Source organism: Chlorocebus sabaeus, chromosome 7, assembly GCF_047675955.1.
Source record: "Chlorocebus sabaeus isolate Y175 chromosome 7, mChlSab1.0.hap1, whole genome shotgun sequence".
Lineage (NCBI taxonomy): Eukaryota > Metazoa > Chordata > Mammalia > Primates > Cercopithecidae > Chlorocebus > Chlorocebus sabaeus.
In genome coordinates, this window is record NC_132910.1 from 72179956 (window position 1) to 72195272 (window position 15317).

The following is a 15317-nucleotide window of genomic DNA, read 5'->3' on the forward strand; positions in this document are numbered from 1 at the left end:
CAATCAGGAAAACAACAGTTAACAAGTCAGCAGCTGACTTACGCTTATACTTATACTGAGGTAATATCCAAGAACAATTTGTCTCTTTGATAAATAGCAGAAACAAGCTTCAGAAAATTAATGTAAGACAAGGATAATTCTTTCTCAAGAATTGTGTTCCAGGGCTGCAAAGGGCTGAACCTGAAAATATTTATTTTCCTAAGGCTCTTTCATCTTCCCATTACACAGAGCTTCAAGTGTATCCAGATACTGGAATAATAATAATTTGAGCTAGAATAAAGTAGCATAATTTTTGGAAGCTGAAATGGATAATTTCGGCAGTATGTTTGGATTCTTTTCTTCAACTGCATTTTCAGCTTTGCTGTTGCTTTAGGTTTACTTCTAAAAGCACAGATATCCAAGGATCTCACATTTCTTGTTATATGTGTATATATGTATATACATATATAAATATATAATTATAATAAATGTATAATTTGAGATCCTATTTGTGAGAATATATATATACACACACACATATATATGTATATATGTATATAGAGGATCACAAAGAAGATCTCAAGTTAGTCCTAGCAGAATTCTTATTAAATGGATAAACCTAATACTTCTAAATCTGCTTAGTCTTTAGACATCTATCATGTTATAAGATTTAATTGCAATAAAATTTCAATACATTCAATTTTTTGTTTTTTTTGTTTTTTTGTTTTTTTGTTTTGGTGGTGTAGAGTGGGTGGGTAGAGGGGACTGAGTCTTGCTCACTCTGTTTCCCAGGCTGGAGTGCAGTGGCGATCTCTGCTTACCGCAACCTCCGCCTCCCTTGGCTCAAGTGATCCTTCCGCCTCAAGCCACCCAAGTAGCTGGATTTATAGGTATGTGCCACGAGCCTGGCTAATTTTTGTGTTTATAGTAGAGATGGGGTTTCACCGTGTTGGCCAGGCTGGTCTAGAACTCCTGGCCTCAAGCAATCCGCCCACCTTGGCCTCCCAAAGTGCTGGGATTATAGGCATGAGCCACTGCACCCAGCCCAAGACTTCATCTTTCATAATCAATTCTTGTGAAGCAGGCTCACAATTTCTCATCATCTTAAAGAAATGATCTGTTTAAGGAATAGCTTCCAATTTACGATTTTATTCAGATTGAACCACTTATTTAATTTAACGAGATTTATACACCTATTCCATTCTATGTTTAGGTTCACTGAGGTCAACGATATCTGGTCAAATGGCTAAAGAACTAAGGCCCTGTGGAAAAAGACTGGGAGCAATGTTAAAAATTTACAACTGCAGAAATTTTTACCCCAGGAAACACACACACACACCTATATATGCACTTTAAATCAACATACAATATCCCTGCACCAAACATTGAGCTGCTTAAATCATAGAATCCTTTTTGTGCATCAAACAGCAATATGCTGAAGAGATTTTCAGGGAGTCGTGCATCATCTATCTGCCAAGTCTCATTTCAAGGAAACCGGAAGTTGTATTTGGTTGTATAATAATGGACGACTCCTATTTGATCAGGATCTCAGCTGTCAGAAGCCTTTTCCTGTATTCAGGCCAAAGGGAAACATGACCAGGCACAAATAACAGGGTAGATGATGTGCCTTTGTGGCATAAACAAGCCTCTGTATAAACAAAGAAGAGGGTCCTCAGCCACGGTCCCCCGTTGCCTGTTGTCCCTCTCTGTTAGTGTGTACTTCTACTGATTGACTTTCTTTTCTGAGGAGAAACCTATGGAAAACAGTAGGAAAATGTTTTAGATTAAAAATTAACATTTCATTTCCTTCTTCTGGCTTAAGGCTGACATAAAGTTCCAGGATGGCAAAAAAAAAAAAAAAAAAGAGTTATGTTATATTCATGAGCTCCCCACAAGTTTACACTGAGAAATCAAGAAGCGGGAAATGGAGGGTTATTATTTTAAGCATTGACATATGCTTACCATTTTGTGAAATCAGTTGTGGCCTCGTTCTAATTATGCCTGAAGAGCAATGTTCTACACTAATTCTCACTCTTTCTGGCATTTTGGCTTGGGCATGTGAAAGTAAGTCATATATATGACTTAGGTTAGTTTCAGTACTTACCCCAGAGAAAGAAAACTTGCAAAATATTATGTTTTAAGATATGGTACTGGGTACCTTACTGCCAAAGCTATAGAAAATATCATATAGAAAGATTTGTTGGTGTATCATGAAGACCAATACGAAAAATCTGGAATATTTTGATTGAATACTATTTGATAATTAATACTACATGAAAGACAAAGTCAAATAAGTTTACTCATGGCAACAGGGAAAAAAAAATCATAGAAATGCCAAGAAACAAAGTGTTATCCTTATCCATGATAACTTAAAAACATGCTGAATGTTTTGTACTTGTTACCCTCATTTGGTATACCAAAGACATGCTAAACTAACATTTTGGTAAGAAAAAATAAAGCAAATAGGAAGATAATAAGTTACTTTTCTGGGCTGAAAAATTATGTTGCTGAGGACTGTGGTCATTATGTTAAAAAGGTATCTAATATGTTGAGAACATAAATTTGAACCCAGAAGCATAAATTCATTGATCTAACCAATCTAAAGTTAATATTTAATCCACTAATGATACCTCTCCCTTGGTATCTTAAATATTTTAAAATTAACTCCTCTTTAATTTGGACAGTGCTCTTTGGAAACAGGTATAGAATTAAAGATCAATAGCCTCATATTTTAGTTGGAAAGAGGCTGTGGCCCATGAGATAATCCATGACAGAATGGAAATCTGAACAAAAAACAAAGATAGATCTTTAGTTTCCTGAAGGGAAGGCAGAATTTCCCTAAATGTACAGTGAGGGTGGGAGGAAGGCCTCAATCCACTATGACTGGTGTACATGTAAGAAGAGGAATATCTGGACACAGAAGGAAGATGGCCATGTGAAGACCGAGGCAGAGATTGCAGTGATGCTGCCACTAGCTAAGGAATACCTGGAGTACTAGAAGCTGAAAGAGGCAAGGAAGTCTCCTCCCCTAGAGGATTTGGAGGGAGCTTGACCCTGCCAACATCTTGATTTTTGGATATCTAACCTCCAGAGCTGGGGAAAAAAAAAAGTTTTTCTATTTTAAGCCACCCAGTTTGTGGTATTTTGTTATGGCCATCCTAGGAGACAAATCCAGTCAGTATTTGTTTAGTTGGTTATTAATAGACATTAGTAAAAGCTAATTATAATATTTAGGCTTTGATCTTCTATATTGTAAAGAAATAATTTCACAACACAGTTTCATATCCCTACATTTTATGCCTTTCTAGATACATTAATAATCCAGCTCTGGCTCATTAGACAAAGCATAACTCTGTAACCTATGAAAAATTTGGAATATACAGAAGTGACTGGCATGCAGCGCAATCAGAAACCATAGCTTTTTGACATTTCAGAAAGGAAGAAAAAACAACATGTTTTTTAAGGTTATACTAACTCTGTTATGACATAATTGTTCTATAAACATGGAAGTCATTTTGCATCTCATTCTGATAACAGATGAAACAAGATGAAAATGTTCTTTGTAAAATCACATTTCTAAACAAAAACTGTAACCCATTAATATCTGTGGACTTCAATGTATTAAAAACACCATTATTTAATGCTATACCGAGAGAAAGCCAAGTCTCAAATCACTTGAAAACATTCGAAACCTTTCATTTAAAATATTCAGTTTTTGAAAGAAGGGTTGATTTTTCAATGTGTTTCCAAAGCATTCTAAAATAACCACAGACAGTAACTGAGAGCAAAGCTGGAAATTAGTTAACTGGCAGACTGTGCGCCATGGTACTCACCACCTACCACCCTCAGTCCCTAGTCAGGAAGCCCTTCACTGGGGTCCCCACATTATAGAGGACTCTGCTCTGGCCCTCCTCCAGCCACACCCTTCCTCACAGTGTGAGCGACCCTTCCTCCAGAACAAGTTCCTGGCACCCAAATGTACACCCCTGAAGTCCCTGCCCAAGTGATTCTGGACCTGCTTCCCAGACTCATGTGGTCCCCTTCCCAGCCTGAAGGTTGTCGAAAGAGTGCTGTTTGTAGAGTGGTGAGGGGTATATAGACAAGGTTGGGATGTCCCAACTGGGCTGTCTTCAAGTGTGCGCTCAAGAGTCCTTATGATGGGAGGGTGGGGAGAGAAGGTGGAGGGTCCCAGGCAGGAGGTCAGGGCTTAGGTCTCCCTGTGCCACCTTGTCCTGTCACAGACTGGTTTTGAATCTGCGCATTGTAAATTGTACTTTGGTTTTACATGTATGTTTATCAAGGTAGGAGGATAGATTATACTTTAACAGTTTCTATGCTTGATTCATGAGATTTACACATATAAAATGTAGCTTTCCACTTATTCTTGCTCCAGGCCCCAGAAATGTTAGAGGAAGATTTAGTGGTATCATTGAAATTAAATCACTCATTACCTGCCATACCTTTTAAAATGCATGAAGTTTATTTTTATTTTTATTTTTATTTTATTTTATTTTATTTTATTTTATTTTATTTTATTTTTTTTATTTATTTATTTTTTTTTTTTATTTTTTATTTTTTTATTTTTTTTTTTTTTTTGAGACGGAGTCTGGCTCTGTCGCCCAGGCTGGAGTGCAGTGGCCGGATCTCAGCTCACTGCAAGCTCCGCCTCCCGGGTTTACGCCATTCTCCTGCCTCAGCCTCCCGAGTAGCTGGGACTACAGGCGCCGCCACCACGCCCGGCTAGTTTTTTGTATTTTTTTAGTAGAGACGGGGTTTCACCGTGTTAGCCAGGATGGTCTCGATCTCCTGACCTTGTGATCCGCCCGTCTCGGCCTCCCAAAGTGCTGGGATTACAGGCTTGAGCCACCGCGCCCGGCCATTTTTATTTTATTTTTTTGAGATAGAGTCATTCTCTGTCACCCAGGCTTGAGCACAGTGGTGTGATCTCACCTCACTGCAACCTTGGCCTCCTGGGCTCATGTGATCCTCCTACTTTAGTCTCCCAAATAGCTGGGACTACAGGCACATGACACTACACCTGGCTAATTTTTGTATTTTTTTGTAGAGACGGCGTTTCACCGTGTTGCCCAGGCTGGGCTTGAACTCCTAGGCTCAAGCAATCCACCCGCGTTGGTCTCCCAAAGCGTTGGGATTATAGGCATGAGCCACCACGCCTGGCCTTAAACCAGTGATTTCTTAATAATCAATACCACAAACTTATTTTATGAAAATTCTGAACAATTCAGTTACACCAACAGATTAAAAGGACCTTTTTAATTAAATGAACCCCAAACCAGCAAAAACCACTACTGAAATTAAATTATGACACATCCGTCATTTGTGACAAGAGTGATTTCAGAGTTCTTGCCAATTCTTGTGACATGGTTTGAGCTATGAAATACATCAAATGTGGAAGCTAGTAAAGGAGGCATAGGAATCCCAAACAGGTAGATTTTGAAGTAAGGAATTTTTTGGTGGTGCCCTAACTACGATCAGCCCTCTTGCCTGCTGCTGGCCAGCCATAGTTAGTTGCAGAGTTGTGTTGGTATGGAGAAGGATGAGTTTCAAATGATAACATACCCCTGGTCAGGTTCCACCAGAGCTGTCCATGCACAAGTTAGTTCATAACATATTTATTACACACTTAATCTTACATAGTACTGTGTCTTTTACTTGTGATATTCTAAATGTCAAATGAGTAGCATGCTGTGAGTTCATACGAAGATGAGATTATTGAGGATTAAACGCTAGTCATATTATTATCTGTGTTAGAGACCCATTCTCATTTTTGTACCTATAATTTTAGAAAATTGTAATAAAGTGAGAGGGGTACAGTAAGAGGGGCACTGTACTATATAATTCAAACCATAGGTTTTAGAATCCTATATATCAAATAATCTAATCCCTGTGTGAAATTTTATGAACTGTGTGATTTAGGTGTTACGTAAATTCTCTAAGCCTCGGTTTCCCCATGTGTTAAATAGTGCAAAACAAAACCTATTTTATAGCATTGTTGTGAAGACTGAAATAAACAACTCTTTAAAAACAGGCCGGGTGTGGTGGCTTACACCTGAAATTTCAGCAGTTTGGGAGCCCGAGGCAGGAGGATCAATTGAGGCCAGGAGTTCGAGATCAGCCTGGGCAATAGGCTGGAGATGGAGCAAGACTCCCTCTGAACAAAAAATAAAAATAAAAATTAGCTGGGTATGGTGGTTCATGCCTGTAGCCCTAGCTATTCATGAGACTGAGGTGGGATGATTTCTTGAGCCCAGGGGTTCAAACGTACAGTAAGTTATGATCATACCACTGCACTACTCCAGCCTGGGTGACAGAGTGAGACTGTCTCAGAAAAAAAAAAAAAAAACAGAAACAAAGCTTAGGTTGGTACATCATAGAGATTTTTTTGTTGTAGTTTTACATCTGTAGACGCTGTTACATGGTATGTTTATACATCACAAAGCTCACTACATTTTTCCTAGCTAGACAAAAATCAGTATGTAGTCTCATACACTGACTACAACGTTTCATTACTGCGTATTCTATTTAGTTTCTGAATGTCATCACAATTCATTTCTATTTTATGTAATCACTAGCTTGTGTAATATTGGTCCAGGGAGAATTCAATAATGATATATAAATGACCTTATGGTATTACTAAGTTCTGTACTAGGTAATTGTATTTTCTAGTGATTAAACTCCAATTCAGAAAGAAAATATATTTAATAGTCATTCCAGAGCAATATAAAATGGAAAATTATAATTGGGTAGCAATTCTGCAATTATACAATAATAGATTTTAAAATTGCATATATTATGCAACACTCATTCTGGTTAATGGTATGCCTTTCTAATAAAAGAACTCCATTATTGTTGGAACTCAAGAACTTCATTAAAACCTCTGGCTATATTTGTAGTAGAAAGCAAAGAAAAAAGAGAGTCCTATAGAGTTTTGATAAATACCTGGACATTTTATTATGGAGTTCTCACATTTCATATTTCTTTTATATGATGCTGTTATAATCTATGGTCTTTGCCACACCCATTGCTGCTGTGTACAGCTGTCCAGATTGCATATTGTACGTCAGCAGGCTCCATTCACATAGACTACCATTATGTGCCCCTTAGACTTGTAAAGTTCACAACCTGCAAAACTACATGTGGTATCCCTGGCTTCCTATTTACACTCCATAACAGACTCCTTGTATTAAAAACTAAATTTCTGTGATCTCAGCTCTGACTTCAAACGAGATCAAATTTCAAGAATGGCCTGAAATTAGATTATATAGCTCATCTTCAGCATTTTTAGATAGATTCAAATCTTTGGAAATTAACAAGTTAGAGTCCCAGGTGTGTGTCATATGAGACTTTAAACATGCAGCAGACATTTCTAACTTTTGATTATGTATACGTGATGAGAATAGAAGTGGGATTTTGATTATAGCTCAGTATATACAGCCTGCTTCTGGGTGGCCTCACAAGACCATAGAAAGAAGCAGTAGAAAGTATAGCAGATTCTAGAAACAAAAAAGAAAATGTTAAACCAATAAAAAATAAGATTTAAAAAAGTAATCTTGGTTGTGAGTACTTCATAAGTGACTTTTAGTTTTTCCCAGCATACTTTGAGGTGGGCGTTGTGGGCAACCCTGGCCTAAACTAAGAACCCTGCCTTGGAGTCTGACATTTAGTCATAAGGGAACACAGTTCTGAGCCTTTGGTTTCCTCTGTCTGTCTGCCAGTGACATTTAAAACATCTGTCTAGCAAACTCAACTTGGAATAGTGGGTGTGCATCTGTACTTTGTAGTACAATTGCAGAACTTTGTTGTTGTTATAATACAGCTCTGCTTACAGTTTTCATTTCTAACCCCAGATGGAATTCTGACTCTGAGACTGAAAAAGGAACAGAAGCCAGCATTGAAGTTCATGCATTTCTGTATTTGCACATTTTCTGTGTCTTAAGGAGTTCAATTTAACCCCAGGTGCATCAAATTAAAGTTATGTATGTAACACAACTTTATAGGAAGTCCTCCCCAAGTATAAATGAATGTATGTTGAGTAAACATCCCAAAAAGATCCCATTAAGATGTAAACATGAAAGAATGCTCAATACAGCTGTGGTCTTACCATTTGCCTTGTGTTGTACATCTGGCGGAAGCTGGTCAAGAGCATACCACTGATAGTCTGGCTGTGTGGAACAATAAAACATTATTATAGCAATATGGACTTCAAACCAAACATAGTGGCATGTCAAAAATATAATTAGGCTATGTGGCTTTTATTGAACACAAAAGTAATTTCTATCCAAACCTATTGCCAACCTCACTCATCCTGCTTATCCCCCATCACTGCTATCATCTCTCCCTACCCCCTCTTAAATTCACTCTGTGTTTGGCCAGAATTTCTACTACTTTGAGGTTGTGATATGTTTTCTTTCTTTTATTCTCTGAAACAGATGTGTTTTGAATATCTGCAGAAGTATAAACACTTGTAAAACTTACTACAACCCATCAATAAAACAAAGCAACTTAGCATCAACAAATACTCTTTTTGAGACCCTCACACTAGAGGCAATGAGAAGGCCAGGGGGAAAAAAAAGCTTAATACAAGTTTTCTAATGGTTTAAGGAAAGAAATCTAAGCTATTAAGTGGGGACTTGGCATTGATAGAAGTTCAGGATGGTGAAGGAGGGCAAATCTTTCCCTTTTTTCTATTCCGAAGAACCAATCCAGCAGAACCTGTCTTCTAAATTGCTCATATAGTTTAGTCTACAGAGACAAGATTTTTCTCTTGGGATTTTCTCCTAGGTTTACACCAGTTAAGAACAGCTAGATATTGAATGCCAAACAGATTGCATTGAATAAATAGTAAATCCATAGGCCCAAATTATCAAGATATCTCCAAGGCCTGGACCTCTGTATTTAACCCCTAGGAATGGAGCAATCTCAGCTTTACCTGCCCACAAAGCAGGTCTGTCTTTCTGCTCTGAATGCTCACCCTTGCCTCCTACTTCTCCACAAGGCACAGAGAATATAGACTTTTTTGTTTTGTAATTCAATTATCTCCTAAAAATAACTTGAGGAAAATTTTTCTAACATGAGTCAACAGAGAGCATTTACAAGGCTGTCAGACCGCTGAAAGTCACCTACAAAGTTCAATTACTCAACAAGACACTGAGAAATGCTGCTTTTAGTGCAGTTTGACCCCACTGTACCCCCACTCTAGACACCTAGGCCCTTGGCTCCTCTGGCTTATGAAAAAGCTAGAAGAGGAAATGAGATCACCTCTGTTTTTTATCTTCTCGTTTATTTTTAGATGTCTCAAATAACACATAGGATAAGTGACGTGAGCCTCAGTTTTATATTCCAGGAGGGTTGCCAAAAGAAGGTAAATATCCTGTCATGTTACCAACACTGTAGCATGTGACTTAATTCAGCCTTCAATATAGGCAAGAAACATGAAATCTTATTTTTAAATTAACTTTGAGGATTTGGTTGTAAATTCTACTGTTATGCTGAGATTTTTTTCATCAGACTACTGCTTGAAAATATAGGCCATTCTGGCCAGGCGTAGTGGCTCACGCCTGTAATCTCAGCACTTTGGGAGACCAAGGCAGGCAGATCACGAGGTCAGGAATTTGAGACCAGCCTGGTTAATATGGAGAAACCCCATCTCCACTAAAATTACAAAAATTAGCCAGGTATGGTGTTGTGTGCCTGTAGTCCCAGCTACTCGGGAGGCTGAGGCAGGAGAATCGCTTGAACCCAGGAGGTGGAGGTTGCAGTGAGTCAAGAGCGCACCATTGCACTACAGTCTGGGCGACAGAGTAAGACCCCTTCTCAAAAAAAAAAAAAAGAAAAGAAAAGAAAAAAGAAAAAGAGTGTAGGCTATTCTACATGGCTTGGAGTCCTTTTTCAAATATAGGCCTTTATTTGGTGACAATTTTATGTGACCTGGACTGCCTTGCCTTTTTTAATTGACAGGGAATGTTTGATTAGCTGTAGTAGGTGAATTCCTTCCTTCTTTCCACAAATAAAGATTTGACAGAAACAATAATTTGTACTCTTAGGTAAAAGTGAATGACTGATTGGTTTCATAGTTAATATTTCATAAGAATATTTCATAAGAATAATCCCCCAACCTGTAGAAGCCAACTTCTATAGGTTAATTCACTCCTACAGTAAATTTCTCTTTGTGTTTCTCACAATCTGAGTTGACTTCTACAATCTTGAAAAAAAAAAATTTTAACGTTATTGGTAAAAACTGAAAAGTAAGCAAACAGATAAAGTTAAAAAAAAGGAAGCTGGGCGCAGTGGCTCATGCCTGTAATCCCAGCATTTTGGGAGGCTGAGGCGGGAGGATCATGAGGTCAGGAGATCGAGACCATCCTAGCTAACACGTTGAAACTCCATCTCTACTAAAAATACAAAAAAAAATTAGCCGGGCATGGTGGCAGGCACCTGTAGTCACAGCTACTCGGGAGGCTGAGGCAGGAGAATGGCGTGAACCCAGGAGGCGGAGCTTGCAGTGAGCTGAGATAGCACCATTGCACTCCAGCCTGGGCGACAGAGCGAGACTCTGTCTCAAAAAAAAAGAAAAAAGAAAGAAAAACGAAAAAAAGAAAACAAAAAAAAGGAGATTGGGGAAGGAGAGCAGACAGAACTAGCAACCAGCAATAACATGAAAAGAACCAATTCTTAGCAGTGTGCTGTGTCATACCGGGGTCAAATAAGAGATGCTCATTAAATCCTCACATCCTTCTGCCACCCAAAGAGTCATTATCTCCTCCCTTGGGAAAAGGGCTTTGAGTCACACTCAAACAAAAGTATGAGAACTTTCAAGAAGTCAAGAGAATCATGCTTTCTGTAAGCATTCTGGTAGGAAAATCCCTGTTTAAAATCTTAGATTTTTTTTCATCATGAGAAACACAATCAAACCTAAAGTTTGGAAGGATTTGCCTGGGTAAATACAAAATGCAGAAAAAACACATTTTTTTTTTTTTTCCTGGATAAAGGTTCTATCTATGTAGGCAAAATAGAAGGTAGAGGAGGGTGGGTGGAATACTGCTATTGAGAAGGAAAAAACGGGTGCTTTGGGCCTGACTTATTCAGGTTGACTGTCCAAATCAATTCCCCTCACAAATAATTGCTCAACTCTGCATTTCATTTTGTCTGGGAAGACACAGCCGTGGAGAACAACTTAAGTGGGTCACTTTTTCTTGGATCCTTTAAGAAAATCCTTTAATTGGAAAATGTCAAAAACTATTTTGCACGTATGTAGCAATATCCGTAGTAGTTCAATATAAATTTACAACTGAAAAAAAGCATCTCTTTTTTTTGTTTTGCCATATCCACTTTCTTTTATACATAAATACATTTTACACATAAAATACCCTTTGGGTAGAATGAGGTATTCCAATTGAAAATGTTATATGTTGTTCAAGGAATTATTCCCAATTTAATACCTTTCAGTTAATGTATTCATATCTATGTGTCCTGTGGATTCAGTGTCCCAAAGATAATTCTACTGTACACTGACCACTCCAACTTTGCAAGTTTGAGGCTGAGAGAAAACAGCAGCTCTTACTGTAGATAATATAATGTGCTGAAATTCCAGAGATGCACATAATTTCTACCAAAACAGTATACTAAGTACTTTTTCAAATGCATTCTTACTTACTGGGTGCTCCCGTCGCTTCTGCACAGCTCCAGCGCCTGTTGGTAGCCACGGATCTTGCAGGTGGAAAACCAAGCCGCAGTTACAGGTTGGGAAATACATCTGAGGAGAACAAAGCTGTGGGTTCACTACCAGTGGGAGAGACTGAAGAGTCGCACTGACATTGCTTTATACAAAAGGTTTGGTTTCAATCTTAAGGTTCCACCTAATCTGGCATAATTATAACTCAAAACTGTAAACATGTCAATAGACTCAGGACCGATACAGATAAGGCTCACTGGTCAAGTCTTACCTAAGGTGAAACTATAATCATTTCTCCATTTTGAGGAAATGAGACACACTTGAAAAGTATATAGAGTTAACTTTATGTTTTTGAGTTATCTTTATTGAGGGCCCTCAATGAAGAAAATCTATCCATTGAGTCATGAAATAGGTTTTCTTAAATTGTAGCCAGGGAAAACTAAAGTCCAGAAAGGAAATTAGGAATTAAGACAAATAATATTCAGTCTTTAAGGCAACTAGAGAACCCATGGGATAGAATACTTCAGTGCTCAAGAAGGCATGTTATTTTTTCAAAAGAGGCAGTATGTGATTTAGTTTTCCACTGTTAGTTGTGTGAGCAACTGTATGAAATACCAGTGAAATCTATTTCCCAGGCACTTGTGGGTCTAAGGAGCACTAAGGTTTGTGCTACTGGTAACATGCTCTATAAAGCATATGCTTTCCATGAGTGTTAGGGTTGAAAGGCCTTGGTGGTGCCTAAGCACTGTCTATCCATTGATGGTGCAGTCAGTAATGAAAAGCATGGGTTGTTGTAGCAGAGCTTGAATATGTCTTTAATTGGGACAATGAGAAATGTTGTCCATGGAAATAAATGTATGAGTGAAAATTAGAAGAACATACCTGCTTTAATTGCTTTTCTAGTTTTTCTTTCTCCATCTGACAAGCTTTTATCTAAAGACAAAACAAAGGCATTTGTTAATCAAGACAAGTTCAAATCATTAGTTCCTAAGCCACTCTTGACCTACTCAAGTGTGAGGCATTGACAGCAGTAATACCAACAAAAACAGTCACCGGTTGGTTTTTCCAGATATGCATTGATTCTATCTTTACATTTCCAATTGAAGTTTGAAAAATGTGATAGTTTTAAATTGCTATTCCAGTTTTTTGAGGCCATTACAATTCTGTTTTAGGTAGATCTATTTAGATACAGATATAGAAACAATTCTCATTGCTTACTGAATGACACTGGAATTGTCAAATTGACATTCAAAGGCTTCCATAATAAATTTTAGAAGCTATATATGCACTTAATCCATGTAAGAAACTGATCTAAATTCTTTACATGCAATAACTCACTGAATTATCCCAATCTCTCTATGTGATACTTAGTATTATCTCAATTTTATAGATGAGAACACTAAGACATAAGATTCTGAGTAACTTGTTCAAAGTCACACTGCTATATTCCACAGCTTCTCACTACTTAAGGCCCAGCCTCATCTAGATGAATCACCTACCCTGGGTTCCCTTAACTTAAGACACACTTAGAGAAAGCTGGCTTTTCCTTGACTGTTTCATTGTCATTCCTATACTCCGTGTCCCACATGCCCATAAGGGATGGTCAAATACCCCCTTCTGAATGATACCTTTCCAGTCCCACTAATCAGAATTATTCTGTCCTCTTATGTAGTGTTGTACATTCACTGTGTGACTTTTTAGACCTATGTGTACTATTTACAGGCAATTCTTGCTGCTTGTGGTAGTCATATTCCATAAAGTCTTCAGGGACACTGAATTAGTGAATATTGAACCACTGCTCCTAGGAGAATTGTTGGGTTAAGTTTCTGCTAGCCTCTTCTCACAACATTTGTGTCAATGAATCAATACATAACTTTGTTTCATGTGTGTTTCTGATTAAAGACAACTTATTTAATATGTTTCGTTGATTAACACTGAACTCATGGTCAAGAGTTCTATAACATGCCTTAATGAAGCTTCTCTAACACACATTTTCTCTGTAAGGCACATCACATCCTTCGTGTTTAGGAATCCTAGAGAGCATGTCCGCATATATGTGTGGGCCATTCTAAACCATGAAATCACCAACAAAAAGCACAAAAACGCAGCAAACATGGCACTAAATGGACCACAAAAAGAACACTATGAATGTGTATATGTCAGGAAACAATTTTGCTGCTCTGCTCATATGTAAGGATGTATCACAAAGCACCACAAGTATTGATCTGGGGATGACAAATGCATTTTAATGAGTAGGGAAATTCACATATGCAGAATTGGTGATGATGAGGATAGACTGTACATGTCTCTTTTACTATATTGTGAGTTATTTACTAGCAAGAACCAGTTTTCGTTTTCTCACAGCATATAGCAGAATGACTTGCAAAAAGAAAGCATCAAAATTAGATTACAAGGAACTGAAAGTAGCATGCTAATTATACAACTAAATGAAACTATTAAACATGCCCCCTCTTCTAATAGACTAAAATAATTTATAAAATACCTCTGAGCCATGATTTGGCTTGAGCTAAATGTTTTCTACAGGGTATTTTGGTTTTTTCTTTTCTTTTTGAGACAGAATCCCACTCTGCTGCCCAGGTTGGAATGCAGTGGCCCAATCTCAGCTCACTGCAACCTCTGCCTCCTGGGTTCAAGTGATTATACTGCCTCAGCCTCGTGAGTAGCTGGGATTACAGACGTGTACCACCATGCCCAGCTAATTTTTGTGTTTTCAGTAGAGATGAAGTTTCACCATGTTGGCCAGGCTGGTCTCAAACTCCTGATCTCCAGTGACCTGCCTGCCTTGGCCTCCCAAAGTGCTGGGATTACAAGCGTGAGCCACTGCGCCTGGCCTGTTTTTTGCTTTTTTCACTTACCATTGAGAACAACTTAGTGAAGTCATAAGGTCAGTTTCATTATCTATATTTTACAGGCAGGTATACTAAAAGAGGTTAGGTAACTTATTTTTTAGAGAGAGATTTTAGAGTAATAAGAAACATTTTAGAGATGATCGAGTTCAACTTTGTCATTGTACAGATGAAGAAAAGGAAGCATAGAAAAGTTAAATAACTTGTTCAAGGTTACCACCAATGGAATATCAGAGCAGGCAGGAACACCAAGTCTTTTTTGCCCTAAATTTCTCTTATTTCTAAGTACCCTAAGCATCTTTCACTTTACCACATTACTTATTTTACCATTGACACCGGCTTAACGCATCTTAGTGACAGAATGAATACATTCTGGGAAGAAAGCAACTCAGAATGCCAGAATGGTTTGACCTGAACATTCCTCTAAAAGTCCACTTGGACAACAAATAATATGTTATTCAACTAAGGTAATGTCAGGTAATGTCAGTTCCTTTTTTTTTTTTTTTTTTTTTTGAGACGGAGTCTCGCTCTGTCGCCCAGGCTGGAGTGCAGTGGCGCGATCTCCGCTCACTGAAAGCTCTGCCTTCAGGGTTCACGCCATTCTCCTGCCTCAGCCTCCCTAGAAGCTGGGACTACAGGCGCCCGCCACCACGCCTGGCTAATTTTTTTGTATTGTTAGTAGAGATGGAGTTTCGCCATGTTCGCCAGGGTGGTCTCGATATCCTGACCTCGTGATCCGCCCGCCTCGGCCTCCCAAAGTGCTGGGATTACAGGCGTGA

General features: G+C 38.3%; 1 protein-coding gene across 1 annotated transcript in view; it reads right to left on the bottom strand.

Annotated features, from left to right (window-relative positions):
- Positions 1-813: 813 nt before the first annotated feature.
- Positions 814-15317, bottom strand: part of TNIP3 (TNFAIP3 interacting protein 3) — a 53049-nt gene continuing 38545 nt past the window's right edge. The window contains exons 9-12 of the mRNA XM_073017827.1: positions 12554-12604; positions 11654-11752; positions 8102-8162; positions 814-1733 (exon numbers count right to left, since the gene is read on the bottom strand). Of these exons, the coding sequence (XP_072873928.1) occupies positions 1702-1733; positions 8102-8162; positions 11654-11752; positions 12554-12604 (243 nt within the window). The 3' untranslated portion in view covers positions 814-1701. The remainder of the gene's footprint in view (positions 1734-8101; positions 8163-11653; positions 11753-12553; positions 12605-15317) is intronic.